The sequence below is a fragment of the Mesoplodon mirus genome (genome assembly GCF_964341445.2).
Source record: "Mesoplodon mirus genome assembly, chromosome: 5".
Classification (NCBI taxonomy): Eukaryota; Metazoa; Chordata; class Mammalia; order Artiodactyla; family Ziphiidae; genus Mesoplodon; species Mesoplodon mirus.
In genome coordinates, this window is record NC_138980.1 from 105,923,079 (window position 1) to 105,945,158 (window position 22,080).

The 22,080-nt window shown below is 39.4% G+C and overlaps 1 protein-coding gene across 1 annotated transcript in view; it reads right to left on the reverse strand.

Annotated features, from left to right (window-relative positions):
* Positions 1–17,239, reverse strand: part of ERAP2 (endoplasmic reticulum aminopeptidase 2) — a 39,746-nt gene extending 22,507 nt beyond the window's left edge. The window contains exons 1-6 of the mRNA XM_082622617.1: positions 17,192–17,239; positions 14,544–15,236; positions 10,640–10,778; positions 6,970–7,104; positions 4,816–4,936; positions 2,652–2,806 (exon numbers count right to left, since the gene is read on the reverse strand). Coding sequence (XP_082478743.1) covers positions 2,652–2,806; positions 4,816–4,936; positions 6,970–7,104; positions 10,640–10,778; positions 14,544–15,094 — 1,101 coding nt within the window. The 5' untranslated portion in view covers positions 15,095–15,236; positions 17,192–17,239. The remainder of the gene's footprint in view (positions 1–2,651; positions 2,807–4,815; positions 4,937–6,969; positions 7,105–10,639; positions 10,779–14,543; positions 15,237–17,191) is intronic.
* Positions 17,240–22,080: the final 4,841 nt, after the last annotated feature.

Consider the following 22,080-nt stretch of genomic DNA (forward strand, 5'->3'; position numbering starts at 1 on the left):
TCTTTCTTTGTGTTCATATTGTCTCCAACTCCCCAACTTCCACTATATCCTCGCTATATTTCCTAGATATTAGATTTAATATTAAGGAAGAAAATGAAGCATTTCGTAGGGTACATTTTGCACAATAAGTATAATCTCACCTTGTCATTGACTTATGGTGATGGTCTAAGGAGAAATATAAGCCAAAATATTTTTGGTGAAGTCACCTTTTTATATTAAGTAGCAGGTACTTAAAAGGATAAGAATTCATTTAGGACTTTCAGATTGTTACACAATATTAGTGATGACCAAATTTACTTGCTGTCCTCTGCCCCAATTTACTTCTAGGGATTAACTTGGCCACTAAGATGAATAAAAGTCTGAGATTTAAATATATATAAATAAAATTAAAAGGATGCAAAAAGACAATCTAAATAGAAATTTACCCTTGACCTATATTTAATCTGTAACACATTTTAAATATTATTATTTTTATGTATTATTATATTTTATCTATTTGGCCTTTGTCATATTAGTGTGTGTCCGGTTTATCTATTTTAGGATTGCAGTCTCCAGAAGGACTGGAAGCTTAAACAATAAGATTCTAAGATTCACAAGAGCCTTGTTACAGTTACAGAACACAAATCACTAGATCTGTAGCTTCTAGAAACAGTTCAAGCTCTATACCTTTTCTTACAGCCCTCCTATCATATTGCAAGTGGGCTCCAATCTTCTGAGGGGGTTCTGTGAGAAGGGACAGCGGGTGTTTCCTCAGTTTGAGAAGTGATGAACACAAGAAGTACAAGCTGGTTATGGTCATTTCACCAGTCAGTAAAAGTAGTTTATTCATTCATTCAATAAATATCTATTGAGAATCTACTATGTTTCTGGCTCTATACCATACGTTAGAAATACAAAGGTGTATGTAAGATAGCCACTGCCTCAATACAAATGGTGGAGGTCAACTGGCAGGCATATACATGCAATAAAGCATTATTGGCACTATGATCTATGTCTGTACAAGGGATAGAGGAGATTCCAGAAGGAAAAAATCAGTTTTGCTGGGAGAGTGTGTAGAATAACTGGGAAACGATTCATTTCCTTAGTCTTGCAAGGGGTCCTCAGGAATATTGGAAGTGGGGTGTGCTCTAAGCAGATCAGGTAGCAGGAGCAAAAACACAGAGGAATGATACAACCTCACCTGTTCAGGTAATGGCAGGTAGTCTGGGATGGCTAAAGTTAAAGGTGTCGTTCAGAGATGAGGCTGGAGAGGTGGAGGCAAGCTGGGTCCTCGGGGCCTTGTTTGCCACGCTATGGATCCTTTACTCACCCAGGCATTGAGAGTCTTTGCCAGGGTTTTACGCAGAGGAGTGACATAGTCATATGGAGATTAATGGGGAAACAAAATAGTCAAGGCCACTGGGGCCTGCTGCTTCAGCCCTGAACACTGCGTCCCCATAAAAGAGAAGCTATTAAAGGAAGGCCTTAAGGGAGGATGGAGCCTCAGAAGTAGAGCTCTCTGATTATTTCCCTATGAACATTGGGTAGAAAATTAGGAATACCCAGACTCAGTTAAGTGCTTTAGAGCTTCCAGAGACTAATGATCCAAACCCCTAAGATGGGCCAGAGGGGAGATGCTAAACCAGAGGAAGCTGTTCCTATGTTCTCAAAATAAAGTGCTGAGCCTGGCTCCTAAGTAACTGGGTTCTTAGTTTGCTGCTTAAAAGAAAACAAACAAAAACAAACAACCTCCCCTTATTATTATTATGGTCATGGTAAAGGATAAAGTTAAACATTTAAAAATAAGAGATTTTACCAGCTTCTACAATGGAATGATATTTGCCTACACGGTAAAAGAGAGTTTCCGGTGCCTTTAATAATTCACTGCATAATGGGGAATTTTCAGAAATGAAATAGAGTGGAAAAAGTCTCTGATATCTGTAGAGCTAGTTTTACTGTTTCACATTTGTATGTAATACAGTGTTGATAGATGGACCTTGGAAATCTTATTCTGTAAGAAATGGTAGCAGTGGTGGTCACTGTAACCATCATTAATAACTAACACTTACTGAGTACCTACTACATGACAGACATAGACACTTATCTGTAATCCTTACAACAGTTTCAAGAAGCAGGAGCTATTATGAACTTAATTTTATAGACGAGGACACTGAAGTTTAGAGAGTTAGGTAATGTGTCCAGGGTCAGCAGCCCATGAGTGCACAGACTTGAAAATACTTCATTATGGCTGAATAATCACAGATTCCAATTGAAAGGAGATTGATTTTGCCCTAGATTGGAATGCCACCGTATTAGAGGGTATAAGGGGAAATATTTTTAATAGAAATCTCTATTTGTAGGGTTTCTAATTCTGTGCTTTATGTATCTGCATGGTCTTCACTTTTCTTTACTAAAAGACATTTGGAGGCTTTGCCTTGAAGGGTTTTAGAGGATATAGTGGCCACTTCTCTTGTGATAAAATTCCTGTGTGAGACCCATTGTCTAGAGACTGAACATTCTTCTACTTGACATATCATGTTTGGCTTGATAATCCCTAAGGTCCCCTCTAGAAGTAAAATGACATGATTTTACGTTGTTTCAGGAATATTGGTGGTGTTCTGCATAATGCTCTTTTGAACTGATGCTAAGAGAATGTCATGAGTGCCAGGTACCTGGTGTGCTAGCTCATGAGCTATGACTTTGGTGACCCACAGTTTGTCAGAAGTAGAAGAGGTCTTGGGATCAAAGAGCAGTGACGTCTCTCTATATGTGACAAGGCCCCAATTTTCCATGGCTCCACTTTCAAAGTCAGGAATGGCAACTAGATCTAAGAAATAAGAACAACCACACTTGATCATTATGGCTTCCACACCAGAAGTGGGATTTGCTTCCTCCTCAAATATGTTATGAACCATTCAGTGTATATAAGCAGATTTTCTGAAAACATCAAGAGTGTCTTAACATTGATATGGTGTCTTGTAGTTGCTGAAAATACCTTGAGTGCATTACTGCTGAGAAAAAAATTCATTTTAAAACTCTCCTATTGTATTTTATATTAGTACTACAGAAAAACTTTGAAAATATGAGGTATCAAATAATTTCTAATATGTCTGGAATTCAACAAAACATATAATGAACTCATTTCTACAAAAAAGAAAAAAAGGGGATTTTAATTTCAGGGGAACACCTTTTAGGAGCATCTCTATAGTCAATATTTCAATTAATATTTCTAGCGCATACAGCCTCTAAGTGTCCTTCTAAGGCAGTAGAGGAAAAAAGCTGTTGGCATCACTTCTTTCTGAGCTCAATTTCCTTTTCAACATTGATATTTCTTCTAGTTCTTGACAAAGTCTTAGGGAAAAAAAAGTGAAATTTAATCATGTTTAAGCAACTCAGATATAATGTAATTTATATCATATCTGTGTGTGAATATATATATATATATATATATATATATATATATATATACCCTCTGCCAATGACGTCATGTAAATCAGAAAACTTCTGGCTAATATTTAATCTTGGACTTCTTTCTGTTTATTCTGTCAGGCCATATTGGAAAAAATACTGCTCTTTGGTTGAAAAGAAAGGTAATTTTTTAAAAGTTTGAAATAAATCAAGTCACTTGGCTTGCAATTACAATGTCTGGAATTAGTATTGGTTAATTCTAGTGGATAAAATCAAATATTTATAATGCAATCAAAAAGCAAACTAGCACTAATAAAGATTAGTATTCATTAGCACTTCAAATGTGGGAATGACTCCTTTTCTAAATTGCATTGATGATTTTATATTAGTTATATTATTTCCCAAAGCCATTAGAAATGCTTATATCTGCTCAATTTTTTCCTAAGCTGTGTGTTTCCTCTCAGTTAGTTTTATTTTAAATACATTCACTTCATATGATCTTCAAGGTTGCATTTTTCAGAAGCAACTTAAGATTGTTGATAGCTGTTATTTGATCTTTCCTTGATTTTTGACAGAGGACAGCAGTGGACTGTGGGTAAACTGATTTAGTATATCCATACTAAAAGGTGTATAGAACCTGTGCTATAATAATACAGTGAGACTCAGGAACTGTAGGGACAACCACCTGGAGATGTCTTCTGATGGTCCCTTTTAACTCTCTAAAACTGTATGGAGGTTGGGCAGGAAAGGGGAGGAAGGACATGATAAGGTGTGTGTTCTAAAGTCCCAAAGAAACACAGTGTTTTGTTATTGTCAGAAACTCTAAAAATTAATCTATATAAGTTATAAAATTTAAGTCATGGTTTTTATATATTCTGCAACATAAGAATCACAATTTTTAATTTTTAAGATAGAAAATTAAAACCAACCAAGATAGACTATGTGTATTTTCTCATATAAAGATCTACGACTACTACATTCAAATTATCTATTTCCTCCAAATCTTTTTTTTTTTTAAGTCTGTGCCACAGTCTTATCTTCCAGCCTCAGACCCACGGTAGATAATAGATGGAAGGACAATTTTCAGCTATTTACATAAACCTTCGGCAACTTTTATGAAAGATTGCTAGTCTTGTACAAATATGGTACAGAAGAAAATATATGCTCCAGAAAATTCATCCATTTAAATCTAATATAAAATGCAGATATTTTAACATTAAACCTTGTAAAAGAATAGAGAAATGAACCACAGTACTTGGGCTTCTCATAATACTTTATTTTCTACACTCTAGGACCATCTCTGAGGTACAAATTATTGCTTTCTGGGCTAACTGAACGTCTTTAGTGCTCATTTAAATCACATACTAAGAGGGACGAAATCAAAGTATGTTCTAAAAATAAAGACGATGATGTGGAATTTGAACCTACCCAGTTTTGCGAGTGGATAGCGGATATCAAAGTAATTTTCGTAAAAGTCCAGCAGCTTCAATGATGCTTCCAAAGCATAATGTGTTTGACTCCATTTGTCTGGGGCTGCATGGATGGACACCTGGGAAATGTTGGTGGGAAGAAGTGGTCTTTGAAGGACAGCTCCTTTGCACAACTCCATTCCTAACAGCCCTCACCCAAAGAAAGGCAGACTGCATTTTTCAAGAAATTATTGAGATACCGTTAAACATGTTGTCAACAGGGGATAAGATGTACTGTAAAGTATTAAAGCAAGAATCACTCTTGAAAATTATAAACAACCCTGTATTTTCTGTTACAGTATATTCCCTAGATGCTAATCTGTACGTTTTAAGCTATATAAACCCATCACCTCATGAGAGCCCACTTCAGTTCATCACTATCATGTACTCTAGCACTTGAGAATAAACCTTCCAAAATTATGACCACCAACACAATTCAAATAAAACATAATTCTATGAGGTGGAAATCCTTCATGAACCTATTGGAACCACCCTCTGTCATGTTTTCTTTTCTTTTCTTTTCTTTTCTTTTCTTTTTTTTTGATTATTGGGTTTTTAAAAAAATTAAATTAAATTAATTTATTTTTATACAGTAGGTTCTTATTAGTTATCTATTTTATGCATATTAGTGTATATATGTCAATCCCAGTCTCCCAATTTATCCCACCATGTCGTGTTTTCTTTAAACTCAAAAATGCCCAAATATGTTCATTGACTCCCTGCAAACTATTAGCTATTAAGTGGAAGAAATAAAGTTAGATTCCAATCTTCTTGGGTTTCAAGTACAGTGTTGCTCTCATTTCATAACCTGCTTTCATACTCTGAGTTAACTGAAGTTCCTCAGAAATTTTATAAGAAGGATATATTAGTGACCACAGTGGCGTACCAGGCACTGTGCTAAATGCACACATGTAAAATCTAATTTAATCCTCTCAATCACCTCATGAAATAGGTACTATTGTCTTCATTTTACAGATGAAGCAATGGAAACACATGGAGATTAAGTAACTAACTTCAAGCCCCCCGTGTAGAAAACTGTAGAGCTGGCATGTGAATCCAAGGAAGCTGACAGGACCCTGTCCTCTGACGTAAAGTGCCATCTGACCTCTCACACATCTATATCTCTGCATATATATATACGTGCAGAGATGTATGTAGACACATTGCTGATAACATGTATCTACATATCCAAAGATATAATATGTATGGAAATTGTAATAGCCATTTTATTGCTCTTTTTCATAGGCATTATTTTATGGTTCTTTGAATATGGTTTTTTGTTTTGTTTTGTTTTTGCAGTACGCGGGCCTCTCACTGTTGTGGCCTCTCCCGTTGCGGAGCACAGGCTCCGGATGCGCAGGCTCAGCGGCCATGGCTCACGGGCCCAGCCGCTCCGCGGCATGTGGGATCTTCCCGGACCGGGGCACAAACCCGTGTCCCCTGCATCGGCTGGCGGACTCTCAACAACTGCACCACCAGGGAAGCCCCTGAATATGTTTTTAGGTCTATAACTTGGTTCCTCAGGGTAAGGAGTTCTTTTTTATTTTTCATGTCTTCACAGATAGTCGCAAAACTTTATAATTATTGGGTACTGTAAATTTTTGTAAACAATGAACGCTCTAAAACTTATGAAGACCTCCTTTCACTGAGGAAATAAAGTTATAGAAAACAATTGGAAACAATGTAAGTGTCCTAGAATAAGATGCTGATTAAAAAATCCTTATGGTACCTCTATGTAGTAGAGTACAATACTATTAATTATTAATATTATAGAATATTTAATGGCATTTAATTTTTATGGCATATTATGGTGAGCTAAAACAATCATATATTATTTTGTAAAATGTATATATAGTTATATATAGTATATACGGTTACTATATACACCCATATACTGACAGACTTATAGAAAATACTTGGAAGGCTGACATAAATATTACCAGTAATTATATCTTGGTGATGGGATTGTGGGTAACTTATTTTTTATCTATCTCTATTTTTGTAAATAAGCATGATACTTTGATAATAAGGAAAATAACCTTAAAATAAAGAAAAGCTCATTGCCTTCAGGACACTATTCTGCACTGTGTATGAAATGAGAACCCAAACTCACCTTGACCCCTGACGAGGCTGTGCCACTCACAGAGTTGAAATCACAAAGTATGTAGGCTACAAGGTATGTACTCATTTTTACAGTAGTTTCAAAATGATCTTCCAAGAGGCCTCCTTCAAGTTCAATTGTCTTAACCTACAGAAAGGGAAAGAATCAGTATTTGAAAACTGGAGTATTTTACAAGAATGCCTATGACATAGGCTACGTAAGTTAGAGGAAAGCTTGGTGTTCCGAAGGACATGTGATCCCCTTATAGGAGATCAGTGGACCTTTCACAACATTCTGTGGCTTCACCTCCCTCCATTTCTTTTATCTCTAGACTTCCTCGAAGACACAATGTACTACTTTTGGGATCTCAAAATGATATCTATTTTGTTGCTTGAAAGCATAAAAATATCTTAGATGCTTCTGCTTTCTTGAGATGCAATCATCTCCAACACTGGTATCAATTCAAGATTTGTACTTCTAAGCAAAAATGCCAGAGAAAAGTCCCTTTCCCTTTGTTATATAATAAATAAATCTCTGTTGCAGAAGGAAATGGGAAGCAAAACTGTGCTAGATTTTTTTTTCTGTGCTAGATGTTTTGCATTATCTTTTAATCCTCCTATTATGTGTGTGTGAGGTAAGTGTTATTTCACAGGTGAGGAAACAGTCTCAGAAATGTTAACTGAATTGCCCAAGATCACATGGCTAGTTCCACGGCAGGACCAAGATGTGGATGTGACCATGTGACTCTAAAGCCATTGCTCATTCTTTCACTCGCTGGGTGACAGCTTGAGTCATAGTCTTATTTTATCTTTGCTTCATTGATTCAGCAATGAAAGCAGTCAGGCCAAGGAGATCATTAGTGATTTGAGCTTCTGCCTATCTACTGAGGAAGTAAAGAGTTTTAGGGCTATAGACTGGTCAGCCGCATCCATCAAATTCACTGAGTAATTACTGAATTCTATCTTTATTTGCCCTGGATAGCTTGTCCCAGAGATGGTCTTCACCACGGTTTGATGCCCCTAAATTCTGAACGGACACAGATCCAGTCATCTGAAAATACCACTTTCTTCAAATTGAAAACAATTCTTAGACTGGCTTGTCCCTCACCCTCTCCAACCTCCTTTTAAGGCATCTGGTTTGTGGCAGTGCTAACCACGGACTATTGAGCATATTTTATGTGTTTGTATAAGATTGCAGTTTGCTTTGGCGAGAAAAAATAGCTTGAAGTATTATCATAAACTGCCTTGCCTACGTCAATGACAAATGTGTGTGCTATTAAATTCTACAGAATTCTATCAAAAACTCAATTCCTAAGTTTCAATAAAGTAGGAAACATTGACCAAATACTCTAGGAAAGGTGGCAGCATGCATAGGGCTGTAAGTTTTACCTCTGTCCAGCAAGTTAATTTTGTCCAACAATAATCTTTTTTAGGGGTCTGATTCAACCAGAGTTCTATGGGTACATAGAATCTTAGCAGATGAGAGGGTTATGGTAGGAGCTGGGGAGGGGACATTATGACTGTGGTCCTCTGACCAAACTCAGCAGCAAGACCCTTTTGTCAAGTGTGTAGATGGGTGAGGGGAGGAAGGGGAAAGGTTGTGGGACTGTGGGGAAACGAGTCTGTGACACTGGACAGCTGGTGGCAGAGACAGGAGACAGGTGGGCAATCCCTCTGATTTCTCCCCTCCCCCCCAGATGAAGACGTAGTCCACAGAAGCTGAGTTTTGTTCAGGAACCTGGAGTGACCCATGTTGATCAACATTGCCTTAAATGGAAGTATTTGGGCTGTTAGTGCTAAGTCCTTCCAGGATGGTGATATAAGCTCTAAGTATAAAACACTTGTTGCTAGAGAAGGATTTAGCTGTCTTCTCAATTTTGGCAGGATTCTACTTGCATAGCAAGTGTCACCAGCAGGTGTGTGTTCCCTTAAGGAATGAAGGGGCAAAGACATGCCCAGTATATATGCTGCCTCTACTAGTGCTTGGCTGACCACCTCACTTCCTAGTGTTCTTAACTTGTATTCCTACATTCTTAACTAAACAAATTGAGAACTTAGTATGTGTTGCTTCTTCTCACCAGTCCATAACCCATCTTAAGCGCTGCAGCTATTATCCAAAGAGTATGATTGTAGCATTACTTCTGTTCTCCTTTTTTTGGATCACCGTGAAAGCCTGGGTTGGGCATGCCAATGAGAAGCAGAAACTAAGCCAATATTTGCTGGAAAAGGCATGATCCAGAGAACTGGCCCAGTCAACTGAGGCAATGCAAAGTTCAAGGATTATATGAAATATTTTGAAAGTGTTCACTTGTTTTTCCTAAATATGAGAAGTTACTGATGGTTTCTAAAGATAGAAAACTGAGATTCTAATATAACGAACTGACAATTTATGTCTGCATCACATTTTGATTAAAAGGCATTACTAACTGTATTTTTACTTTATCCTCCATGATTATTCATGTGAAAAATTCTGTTAATAAAAAGCTGCCAGGAAAGAGACTGAACTACCCTTAAATGAACGTTCGGTTCATAGAAAGAAGACTTGGAGCTAAGTAGCAAATCCTTTTTACCTGAAAATGAGTAGGCAAATTAAATTGCTGTCTGTATGATCATGGAAAAACTGTGGGATATATGTCATGTGGAGTGTGTCACTTTTCCCCTTGATCTGCTCTGCAAGTATTTCAAAGCAAACACTTTTCTAGCATTAAAGAGAAATCTGGGGGAAATTCAGCTTGTAGCTTATGGGCTCATTTCCCCCATTCATCCACAGAGGACAGTCACTGTGGAAGGCAGAGAGGAAAATAGGGTGGAGTCACTGGCTGGGTTATGATGACCTGGCTGCTTTCTGAGCTCATCCTGCTGAAGCACTGTCAGGAGAGCCTCTATTTTTATCCTACTTTCTAAGTAGCAATGGGGAAATATTTTACATTTCGTTCAACAGCTCAAAAGGCAAGCATATCACTAGTGAGGAAATATCAAATGAGGCTCAGTGTCTACTGTGTCATTCAGAGTCTCTGCATTTTTAGTATAAATATGACGCAAATAAAAGTGTTCAGAGGTCTCTCTGTTAAAAAAGTTGATAACTATGATATATAATTTTCATAAATAATTTTAAGCACTACTCGTGGAACTTAAAAAAGAAATTTCTATGTTATATCACAGACTACTAGATCAGAATTTCCAGGATGGGGCCCAGGCAAGCGTCTCTAGATCCTTACCACTCCAAATGTGGTCTCTGGACCAGCAGCAGTGGTATCACCTGGGAGCTTGTTAGAAAGTCAGAATTTTGAGCTTTACCTCAAGAACGACTGAATCACAATCTGAATTTTAACAAGATCCTCAGACAACTCATCTGAAAATTAAAGTTTGAGAAGTGCTGTTCTGGGCGATTCTGAATTTCATCGCTAGCCAAGTAACACTGATTTAAAAGAACTCTGCTTCCATATAAACACAAGTAAAATATAAATCACTTTATTTAAAAAATAAAGCTTCTTGTGAAACAATGCCCAAACAGAATGATGTTAAAATCTAGATGGATTGGGGTAATGTAATATGTAGAAGGATCAAAAACAAATTAATGGCTTAAGTGCTGAAAACAAAACAAAACAAAATAAACACAACAAAACAAAGACCAAAGTTCATTTTGAGAACAATTCCCCAAAGTTTCTAAAATTGGCAAATACCTTTGGCATGTTGGATAGGGCAATGTGTCTGCTCTCTCTTCTTATCTTGATTGAAAAGTTGGCTTTGAACAGTGGTTCATCAAAGCAAGGGAAAGCCATTCGTGCCTGGGTTGGCTCAAAATCTGTTACTGCAATTGTTCTGTGAAAAGAAGTACATTCCAGAAAGAATACACAAGTGAAGTCAAAAAAAAAAAAAAAAAGAAAGAAAGAAAGAAATGAATTTGTACCTTCAGAACACAGCTTATCAAACCTGGAGGTGATACATTTGATTTCTCAAACTATAACCTTACAGAATCCAGAATCTATTTTTGAAGAAAATGACGGTAAAATTTGTTTAGTAGCTGCCAATCATGAATAATGCAGGGTACTGGGCACTCTATTTACATGATCACCTTCATACTCATAGCAGAGAAGGATATTGAGGCTCAGAGAATTTGAGTGACCTTACCAAGACCCTTAGCTAGTAAATTTGCTGAGCTAGTCATGCCCAATTTGACTTCAAAATTGACTAGGAAGTTAGTAGTTTAGTGTCATCACTAAACCTGAGTGGGCTTCAACCAGACATTTGAATATCTGTGAGATTAGTGATGCCTTAGGTTGTGTTCCCAGGAAGCAGATCCTGATTTATAAGAACATGCTGCCAAGAAAAACAGGTAGGGCTTCCCTGGTGGCGCAGTGGTTGAGAGTCCGCCTGCTGATGCAGGGGACACGGGTTTGTGCCCCGGTCCGGGAAGATCCCACATGCCGCGGAGCGGCTGGGCCCGTGAGCCATGGCCGCTGAGCCTGCGCGTCCGGAGCCTGTGCTCCGCAACGGGAGAGGCCACAACGGTGAGAGGCCCGCGTACCACAAAAAAAAAAAAAAAAAGAGAGAGAGAGAAACAGGTAAAGGAGGGAGGGAAGCGGGACAGGGAAGAAGGGAAGAGGAAGAAGTCAGGCCCGGTGCCAGCTTCAGCTTCATCCCAGCGGAGCTCTGGAGTGGAAACTACACCTTCAAGTTTTCCCCTACTGGAGGCAAGGAGCTGGGCTTTTATATTCTGTATCGTCATTGGCTAAAGGTCTTCCTGCGGGACCCAAGCTTCCCCCCAGACACGTCTAGCTCTCTCTGCTTGCCGGCAAAGCAGATCCAGCCTTCAGACTATAACAGGTAGATAGATACTCTGACAAATCTCTATACCCCATCACCTTGATAATGCTTGAAATGATATAATTACAGATTTATTCTTTGGGCTTTAAAACTTTAATTAAGCAGCAACTCTGGAGAGCATATTTTGATTGAAGAAGGAGAGCAGAATAGAAAAGCTCGAGGGACAGATAAAGGGTGAGAAGGGCCAGGAGGAGGAAAAAGAGGGCCTGTCACGATAATTTTGCCTCAGTCTACTGTATTTCTATAATACAGACTGGAAAAGTGAGACTGGGAGCTAAATGATTTGTTTGGGGCCTCGGTATTACTTGGATTCAGTAACAGGTCCTACAGAAGTAAAGGAATCCCAAGTACCTGGAATAATTTTTACTAATGTGAAATTTTGATTATAGTAAGTCTTACATTGGAAAAGCCAAAACTTTAAGATCTTTTTTGCTATTTACACAATTTTAGTGCTGCATGCAAAGTAGTGACTTCCTGCTTCTCAAAGAATTATTGTTGACTGAATTATTTTTGTATTTTAAGTTAAGTTGTATGTGTATGCATGTGGGTGTGTACTGTGTGTGTGTGTGTGTATGAAAAAAAGAGAGAGAGGTAATAAAATGCTGTTGACACTGTCCTGCAAATCATCCTACATGCTAAGACCTACTAGGTGACTGAGTATGAAGAGAGCTGACTAATTAATCATAAGAAGAGTCAGAAATAGTCTGCAGTTAATTATGGGAGGCATGTTACTTTCCAAGCTTCTACTCTAAAAAAATCCCCCCTCTGGTGTCCTTCATTTCCCCAAATTATATCCTTAAAATGTATTTCTTTTAGGTGGAGGTTTTGTCACTTGAAAAAAAGTGAAATAAACCATCACTGGTCACGTGGTACCTCAGTGAGAAGTTGACGTTTCCTATCCAATACTGTGCTGGACCTGAGAATTGAGGCCTCTGAGAATTGAGGCTGCAACGAGGGGAAGAGTCCCCAAGGGAAGGGGAGGTGGGCCTGGGGAAGGGCTGTCCTCAGTGGACTGCTGGGGGCTCTGGAGTGAGCATGTGACCTGCAAAGGGCAGTGAGCACCTGAAGTGGGGAAGGAGAGGTAGGCAGCAGACACTGTGGGGCTAAAGTCGCCTACCAATATCCACTCTCCTTCAGTTCCAGTAGAATCCTGATTTTGTTCAGGAAGGCAATGTGTCTGGTGAAAAAATCACTTCTCTAGATTCTCTTGCAACTTGGTGGGCACATGACTCGATCTGGCCTAGTTGAAGTCATTGGGTGAGAAATCTTGGTAAAAGGAGTCAGACTCAGCTGGAATGTTTCTTTTTGCATTTTCCTCTCCCCCATTTCCCCCTTTTCCTGCCTGGAATGTGGACTTGATGCTTAGAAGTGCAGAAATCATTTTGTATTAGGAGGAAAGTCATATGCCAAGGATGGCTGAGCAGAAAGATACGAGGAGCCTGGGTCCTGGATAATATTGGTAAACACTGTAGCAAACCTGGGATGCCCTACTTCTGGATTTCTTGCTGCATGAGGAAAACAAGTGTGTGGCAAAGCCATTGTATTGGGGATTTCTCAAACTGGCAATTGAATGCAACTGATAAAATGTAGGAGAGCACTGAAACCAGACTCCTCTCCCCTCTGAGATGGACCCTGGCCCTGGACAACCAAATCATCCCCTTTATGAAGCATCCTTGGTTCCTCTCTTTCTCTTGCCTTACATAGTCAATGTCAGCAAATTCTGTCTGTTTTACACTTGAAAACAAATGCCAAGTTCAATCACTTCACTCTATAAGCTGCACCAGTGGCCTGGCCCAAGCCAACATCCTTTCTGGCCTGAACAATTGCAATGACCTCCTAAAAGACTAATCTGCTTCTACTTTTTCCTCTCTATAATGTACCATCAACATATACTTGATCTTTATAGAGCGTACATCACATCAGAACTTTCCAATGAATTCCTATGGCCCCTGAGTAAAAGCCTAAAACAAGAGGCTCTAAGTCTCTCTCTACATGATCTGACCCCTCTCTACTCTACTTCTCTCCCTCTCTCATTGTCCTTCGTCTCTCAATCACTCCCGCCTTACAGACTTTGCACTTGCCGATGCCTTTGCTGGGAACACTGTGCCCTTAGATGTCCTCATGAAAGTTCAGGTCTCAGTTTAAATGCACTTCCTCCTCACCAAGAACTTCCCTGACCACTCAGCTAAATTATTCCCAATCCCTAGTCTATATCTCACTACTATACATTCAGTGCCTAGAACGGTGCCTGGCACACAGCATGGGCTCAATAAACATGAGCTGATCAAATAGACCATATTTCTCAGTTCTCCAAACTGACTTGTTTCTGTCTTCTGGATTTGAGTCATGCTGTTTCCTGGGCAATGTACATGCTCTCATTTCCTCTCTCCCAACCCAAATCTTATGTATATTTCCTTTTGGTCTCAGATCAAGTCTAACCTCCTTTGAGAAGCCTTCCATATTTCAGCTCTCTCTGCACTGACCATCCTTTCCCTTAGGAGATAAACATGTCAGTCTTGTCATAGTCATATATTGGCTTTTCCTCCTGGTTATTCTCTCTCTAGCCACTTATGCCTCTGCATCCTGTGTTCCCATTTTTATTGTGATTTCATTTAGGAATGGCAGAGCTTCTCCTTCTGAGTTTCCCCATAGTTTTTCGGGCTTTTCATAAATGACTACTGAAGCATGCTCCTGGCAAAGAGACATAACCCATAAGGAAAGTATCACAAAAGACTATAAATAACTGGAGCTACATCTTACCTTGTTTCACCACCAAGAGTTCTGTATGTGCTTTTATAAAAGCCTTCAAAACCCTCAGCTAGCTTGGCCTGGAAGTCAATAGCCACAGAATATCTCAGGTCAGCCATAAGTTTCTCTGGAACCAGCAGTGCAATTTGTTCATGAGCAGGATAACTCAAAACAGTTAGCTTTTTCCCTGGTTTCCTGTATCTCAAATCTTCCTCTGACTGAAGAGTAACATTCATGATTTCAAGATCTTTGCTGTGCAAGATGATGAATTGGGTGGCATCTCGAACCAAGACTTCGATCTTCTCAGATGCAACAAAGTCCAGGGAGGTGAGATTTGGGTGGACAAAAAGGTCATAGTGGAGGGGAATGACCATGGTGGGGAGCCTTAGCTCATGCCAAGGAAATATTTCCCCATTGATGGCTACTGGGAAAGCCCCACGGTCCTTATTGGACTGATCAAAAGATGAACTTGTGAACTGAGAACAAATACATATTTGGATGACTGCTGAGCAGTAAAATCCTATGTAAATATTAAATATTAGTTTTCTGCATGAATTAGCCATTACAGCAGAACGGAATGCTAAATCTATTCTCTAGAAGACAAGTTAATATCCAGGCTAAATCTCATAGTTCTCCATAGCACCGTGTTGGCTCCAGTTATGTCACTCAGGATCTGAAAAATATGTTTCAATAAATGGATTTAACCTAGAAAGAAAAAACAACAACAACCTTTATAGCATGAAGAAAAAGATTTCAATTTATAAATATAACTTGAAAAATAGATGGCCATATGTGAATTGCACCAAATATCCACAAAATAAAGTAGAAATTGTTATCATCTGGGTATTATAAATAAAATTTTTTTAGAGCTCAATTAAAGGGACTCTGCCTTAAAATTACATCTATGGAATCCCCTCTGCATTCTGTGCAATGGGCAGAAGGTAGGTGTGTAAATTCATTGCATGTTGAGCATTTTTAACATTTGGTTACATCATTTTAAGAATGTGTCTGGATACCGGAAGGTAAACTGCACAGGTGTCTCTATTTTGTCTTAATAAGTCATGAAGAATGCTCAATATTCTTTGGATACCAGATATTACTATTATCAATGGCCTTGAACTTCACCTCTTTCAATAAAAAACATTAGCTGAATGGCCCAATTCTATGGTTGCTGGTATAAAGGATGCTGGTCAAGCTAAGTGTTTACCCTCAGTTTATTTCCAATATATCAAAGGCCATGGAAATAAAATTTCATTTATAATATTCAAACAGAGTATTTTTAAAAGTTGCTTTGGTCTTCCTTATCTCAGGCTACCTTTGAAAACACAAATCGAACTGAACTCACTGCCTCTGTAAATAAAACTGAGACAATCTCTTCTCGTTAGAAGGGTAACACTACAAAACATAAAATAAGGACAAACAATATATGTGGTTAATTTAGGTATTCACTTCTGACACCCACCCTGTCACCTGCCTCTATTTACCTTCTCCCTGCTTCAACTTAAACCCATGAATGGTTTCCTTTCCTTTTCTTTTTTATCATTAACACATTCTTTTGAATTAATCGTCTAAACAGTTATTTCAATTTTCCAATTTGCAATATTAATGCAGATCAACAAATATTGTTAAAGAAAAAGAAGAAAATCATGGTTAAATAACAACTCTCCTCCCCTCTTTTTAGACAAGCATTAAATTATTGCTACCAAATCCCAATGTTCCAAGGGCCTCTGATATATCAAACCATAATTGGTCTATTAGCTTGAATTTCTGATGGTTTGAAAAATGAAATTACTTGTTAGGTCCTGAGCTTGGGAATCAGAGCGCCTGTGTCCCAACTCTAGCTCCATTGTACTTAACCTGAATGATCTTGGGCAAATTTTCTGATTTTTTGAGCATCAGTTTCCTCGCCTATAAGATAGGGTAATGGTTGACACTAACATTGAGAGGACTAAGTGTAATAATTCATGTGAAGAATATGGCATAACACAGCAACTAGCATGTAGGAAGCATGTAATGAATGTTAAACATTAAATTTTTATTGTGGTTACTATAACTCACATTCTCTGGCCTAAATTATGGCGCTTTCCCCCCACCTGTAGCAGACATACCCAAAGGAAGTTATATTTTTTAGGTAAGAGAGGAGAAAAAGGCCTTGATATTTACTCATGTAGTCTTTAACTTTAGAACTGATAAGAACTTTAAAGGCCAGCTAGTACAAGTCCTTAGTGCCCAGATAAAGAAACCGAGGGTGAGTGACTCTCCCAAAATCACATAGGAAGTTTGAAGGAAAATTGGGACTAAAATACAGTTCTTTGACCCTTTGTCTAATGGGTTTTCCATTATACTGTGCTTTAGTGTTTTGTACAAAACATCCGGAGATGGAAGATACAAGAACTGCAACAAACATTTGGGAAAAGCTAAGAGAATCTCCAAAAGAGAGTGAGTCAGTTAAACAGATTCTTAAATAAAATCCTATCCTTAACTGCACTGCATGAACTTTCCAATACAGTAGTGCCAGATTCACCCACCTTCCCCAGATCCCCACCTTAGGCTGCAAAAGCTCCTCAAGACAGAAGTTTTATACCTTCAGTTCAGGTCATTATTCTCACTGAAAAAATAATGATTTTAAGACAAAGTCAAGAGAAATGTTGATTTGTTACCTTAATCCACGCTGTTGCAGATTTGAATGGAGGGGAATTTCTTTTTGCTTTCACTTTCTATTAGGGTAAGGTTCAGAAATTTGCATAACTGAAATTAACAAGCAGCTTCAGAATAAAAGTCACCCCATGGCAAGGCCAGGTGGGACTCCAGTGACTGCTGCTCCTGCTGTTTTATCCTCCCCACCCCCATGTCCCCAGGTGAAGCCTTCAGAAACTAGTGTTTTTGTTTTGTTTTATTTTTTAATGCTGAGTTATTTTAAGACACGACCTTGAATGCCTCACTGTGCTGTGTCCATATTACCGTGAAATATGACCTCTGTCCATCCACCTGGAAAAGGTAACTCCCAGCCGGCTTCTATGGCCTTTAACAGAGATGATATATACCCCTTTCCTATGTCTATAACCTCCTGCCTCCTGGGCATAAAGGAGCTATCGCCCACCTTTATGTCTCTCCATCTTTCTTGGGCCTCCTTTTCCTCACCATCCTGGATATGGGCCTTCCACAAAGATAAAACCTCTGTTCTCTGCTCTTTTCCCACTTTACTCTTTCCCTCGGAGAATATGTTCAAGTGCAGAGATTTCTTATATCCCCTCACCCATCCCACATTTCCCTCTCCTGATCTCTCCTTCCAGGTTTCTGCTGCTGCAGTTCCAACAGGCTGATGGACTGTCTTCATGTGGATGTTCTGCTAACAACTCAAGCAATGTCTTTGTCCCCAGATCAGAGCCTTTTGCTTTAACTTCATCTGCTTCGAGCCTTCCTCCATTGTCTATGATTCATCCTTTTTAATCTCTTTTTATCCAGCTTAAAAAAATTTTTTTCCCACAGTCATTAAAACAGTCCAGGTCCTCATCACTCCTCACATCAGCCTTCAAACAAGTTTTGCTGCTTCTCAAGATGTGTCCTTGCCGTCCTCTTGTACGATGCCCTCCAGCTGATTATTTCAGCCACTGCTTGATCATGCCACCCCCTGCTCCATATACCTTTCCATGGTTTCCCCCTGTTTAGACAGAGAGGCAGTTCCCCGTGTGGAGACCGTGCGAGGCCCACTGACAGCCTAAAGTCCACATGACCTCTTTCAAGGCCTGTCTGGTGTTTCGTTTAGATCCTAGCGCATTAAAGGGCCACGCTGGCACACAAGTGTCGTTCTCGAGTCAAGTGTAAGGAGCTTGGTTCCTATTGTCTTTAGGCCTCCTTCACACACTGGTTTTCGTGCCTTGTCCTGCTGTGCATCTCTGTTTGCAACCTGTGTTTGGTTCAACATTCAGTTGCTGCCGTGATTAGATCCTAGTTAGCTCTTGATCCTCAATTTCTTTTCCCTTGTTATATTTTATCATTTCAACCTGGATGAAAAACTTAATAAAGTAGAAGGAGCAAAACCAAGGAGGTAGCCTATACCTAGGGCCAGAGGCACAGACCTGTATAGAGTCCCTTGGAGTGGCATTTCCTATAGTTAAAGGGGTACAATGGGTGGGATGGATGGAAACAGGTGACTGGGGAAAAGGGGACAAAAAAGAGGAGGCACCATGGGCCAATTCTTGGAAATCGAATTCTGCAGCGGAGGAGGGGAGGGGTGAAGGAGGTAGAGGAAGCTGGGGGTAGTTCTGTGACATTGTCACAAGCCCCAGCCCAGTTGTGTGTGTCTGTGTGTGCTCAGAACTCTACCCCACCCATGAGAACAGAAGTGATGACAGAGAATGAAGAAAGAGGGCCATCAGACTGAGCTACTGAGTCCCAGAAGAGGAAGCTGAGTAGGGTTTAGGTGACTTCAGAGTTTATTGTTTAAAACTATCTCTCGCCAAAAGGGGTTTCTAACCTTTTTATTTCCTGCTAAGAGAATAAGCTTTGGGAAGCTTGTTGCTTAGGGAATTCACATGTCACTTCACCTGGTCTTCTGATCTGTCTCTTGCTCAGAGTCTCTCCTTATTGACTCTATCTAAAAGGAGTAGCACTCCCCCCTCAACCCACCCCTGCCGCCACCCAGTGTCTATCCCCTTAGCCTGCTTTTTTTTTCTTAGCTTTTATCAATTCCTGAGAGTAAACTATGTATTGATTTATTTGTTTGTTTTATGTCTCCCCATTAGAACACAAGTTCCTTGCAGGCAGGGAGTTTGTCTGCTTTGCTTGCCTCTTTTTTTTCTTTTTTAATAAAATTTATTTATTTATTTATTTATTTTTGGCTGCATTAGGTCTTTGTTGCTGCACGTGGGCTTTCTCTAGTTGCAGCGAGCGTGGGCTACTCTTCGTTGTGGTGTGTGAGCTTCTCATTGCGGTGGCTTCTCTTGTTGCGGAGCACAGGCTCTAGGCACATAGGCTGCAGTAGCTGTGGCATGCGGGCTCAGTAGTTGTAGCTCATGGGCTCCAGAGCACAGGCTCAGTAGCTGTGGCGCACGGGCTTAGTTGCTCCGAGGCATGTGGGATCTTCCTGGACCAGGGCTTGAACCCGTATCCCCTGCATTGGCAGGCAGATTCTCAGCCACTGCGCCACCAAGGAAGCCTGCTTTGCTTGCCTCCTAACACCCAGAGCCTAGAGCAGAGGCTGGTATATGAGACCCTCAATAAATATCTGCTGAACAAGTGAGTGCATTTTCAATATTTGTTGTTTTTTCTTTTTCTTTAATTTTCAGATTGCCCTTCGCTTGCTCCAAGCTTCAGACAAAGCAGGGAACTTTCCATTTCTGGATGAGCCCAGGATTCCCTTACCTTTACTGAGGCTGCCACTCTGTGTTCCATACTTCTCTCTCAGTGTCCTCTGTGTAAACTTCTTACTGCAAGGCAAATGCCTCCTCTAGGAAGCCCCCTTGGAAGTGACACATGCTTCCTTTCCAGTCCTAACTGCAGGCACTTGTTTAGTCAGTTCAATTGGCCCTTACCTTACACTAACATACTTGTTCTTCACATCCTTCCTTAAATTATCGACACCCAAAGGCTAGGGGCCAAACACTACGCCTGGACCTCTCTCCAGCACCTCTCAGAGTGTTGCACACCTCGTAGGCCCTCAACAAACAGATGAGAATAAATGAGAGTGAATTTTCCAAAGACCTGAAACACTTAATTTTCAGAATGTTCAAAGATTTCTTTTTACTCATTTTAATGGAAATCTTTCTTATGTATATTACAACTATTTCCATCCCGCTAGGGTACACTCAACAGATTTAAATTGTAGTGACCCAAGTTTTTAATTACAAACTGGACCTAGAATCAAGAGAATTGGACTCAAACCCATCTTCTGAAAATAAGTCACTTCATTTCCTAATTAGAGACAGTAACACTTTCCTACTTATTACATAGGATTATTGTCCATCTCAGTATCAATTTGAGATAACATGTGAAAACAGTTTATAAATGTTTTATAAAATAAACTTTAAAAGTTTCAACTTGCAACAGTTACCTTAATAACAATAATCTGTGACTATGCTGGGTTGTAATACAGTGCTGCCCTTGAGGGGAATGAAATCTAGTAAATACCCCCAGGTTGCTATATCTTCTTGAATTCTTATGGGTACTCTGCCAAGTTTATTCCAGTTCCTCCATTATCCTCAAATTTTTATTTACTTTTTGTTGTTACCTTCAGCCATCCTCAGCTTCCACCCTAGACCTGTTTCTAGACTGTGGCTTCTAAAGCACTGCAGGCTGAAAAATTAGCAAATGAAGCTAGTTGGAGACTCTCTCAGGCACTCAGGTGCCTCAAAAATTATTTCCTAGTGCAGCTGCCTGTGCTGCGGGTGGGGAAAGTTCAGGATAAATGAAATGATAAGTGGCCTCCTTACAAATGAAATGTTCCTGAATCTCCCCCTCTCTTTCTGCAGTTGAATTTCCTGTCCTGAACACAGGCACAGCTTGGCCTTTTCCCGGCTCGATGCTATCACTCTGAACACCAGCCAACTTACAGTCTTAAGAACCACTTCCTCTCACTTCTTTTCAAAAGGATCTCTAAAACTCTGTTGAAAGTACTTCACAGAATTATTGCTATGTCTCTGTACAATTTCAAATAAAATGGAGGCAAAATCTAAAATATGGTTTTAAAATGTTTTAATTAAAAGGAAGGTTTCTGATAGTACAAAGACCCAGGGTCTACGCAAAATATGAGGGGGCTGGGGGCTGGAATTCACCTAGTGAATGCATTCTATAGCTTTTTAAAAATTCATTCAGTTTCAGCAGAAAATTAAAAGAGCATAATGTCAGAATTTTAAGTCAAGAACTGACAGAAAGATGGTCTTCCAAAAATTGAGAGCTTTAGTAAGCCTTCCACGATATTTACTAAAAAATAAAAACAGAAAACTGCGACAATAAAAAAAAATCTTACATTGTTGAAGTAGAACACAAATTAAGCAAACCTGACTTTGGATAACGAATGATCTGCAGGTGGGTGAACGCACGGATGGATGCAAAGCCTGCAGGTACTGAGGGCCGACTGTGGTCATCCTACGATGCCATTTCATAGAAGGGACTTGAGCACCCAAGGATTTTGGTGTTTGGGGGGCTCCTGGAACTAATGCCCCAGGCATGCTGAGGGATAAGTGTACCCACATTTAAAATTTTTATTTAATAACCAAATGAAAATTTCTGGTGCTTCTGTCATTTTCCAATTAAAGATTACCTAAATAACTGATGACATTATCAAACAACATAGTTGCAAAATAAACAAGAGTGATTCTGAGCTTGTTAAATACTTTATTTTGAAAGGAAAAATTTATGCTTCCAACTGCTAAAACCAACTGATAAGTAAATCAGTATTTCTTGGCTTCCTACAATTTAAAGACTTAAAGGTATATAAGAACTTCCACTCTGGCCAAGATAGAATAGGGACTGGAATTTATCCTGTCACTTGAAACAATGCCCCCTCACCCCCAAAATGTATAAAAGACAGTTTGCAAGACGAAGACTA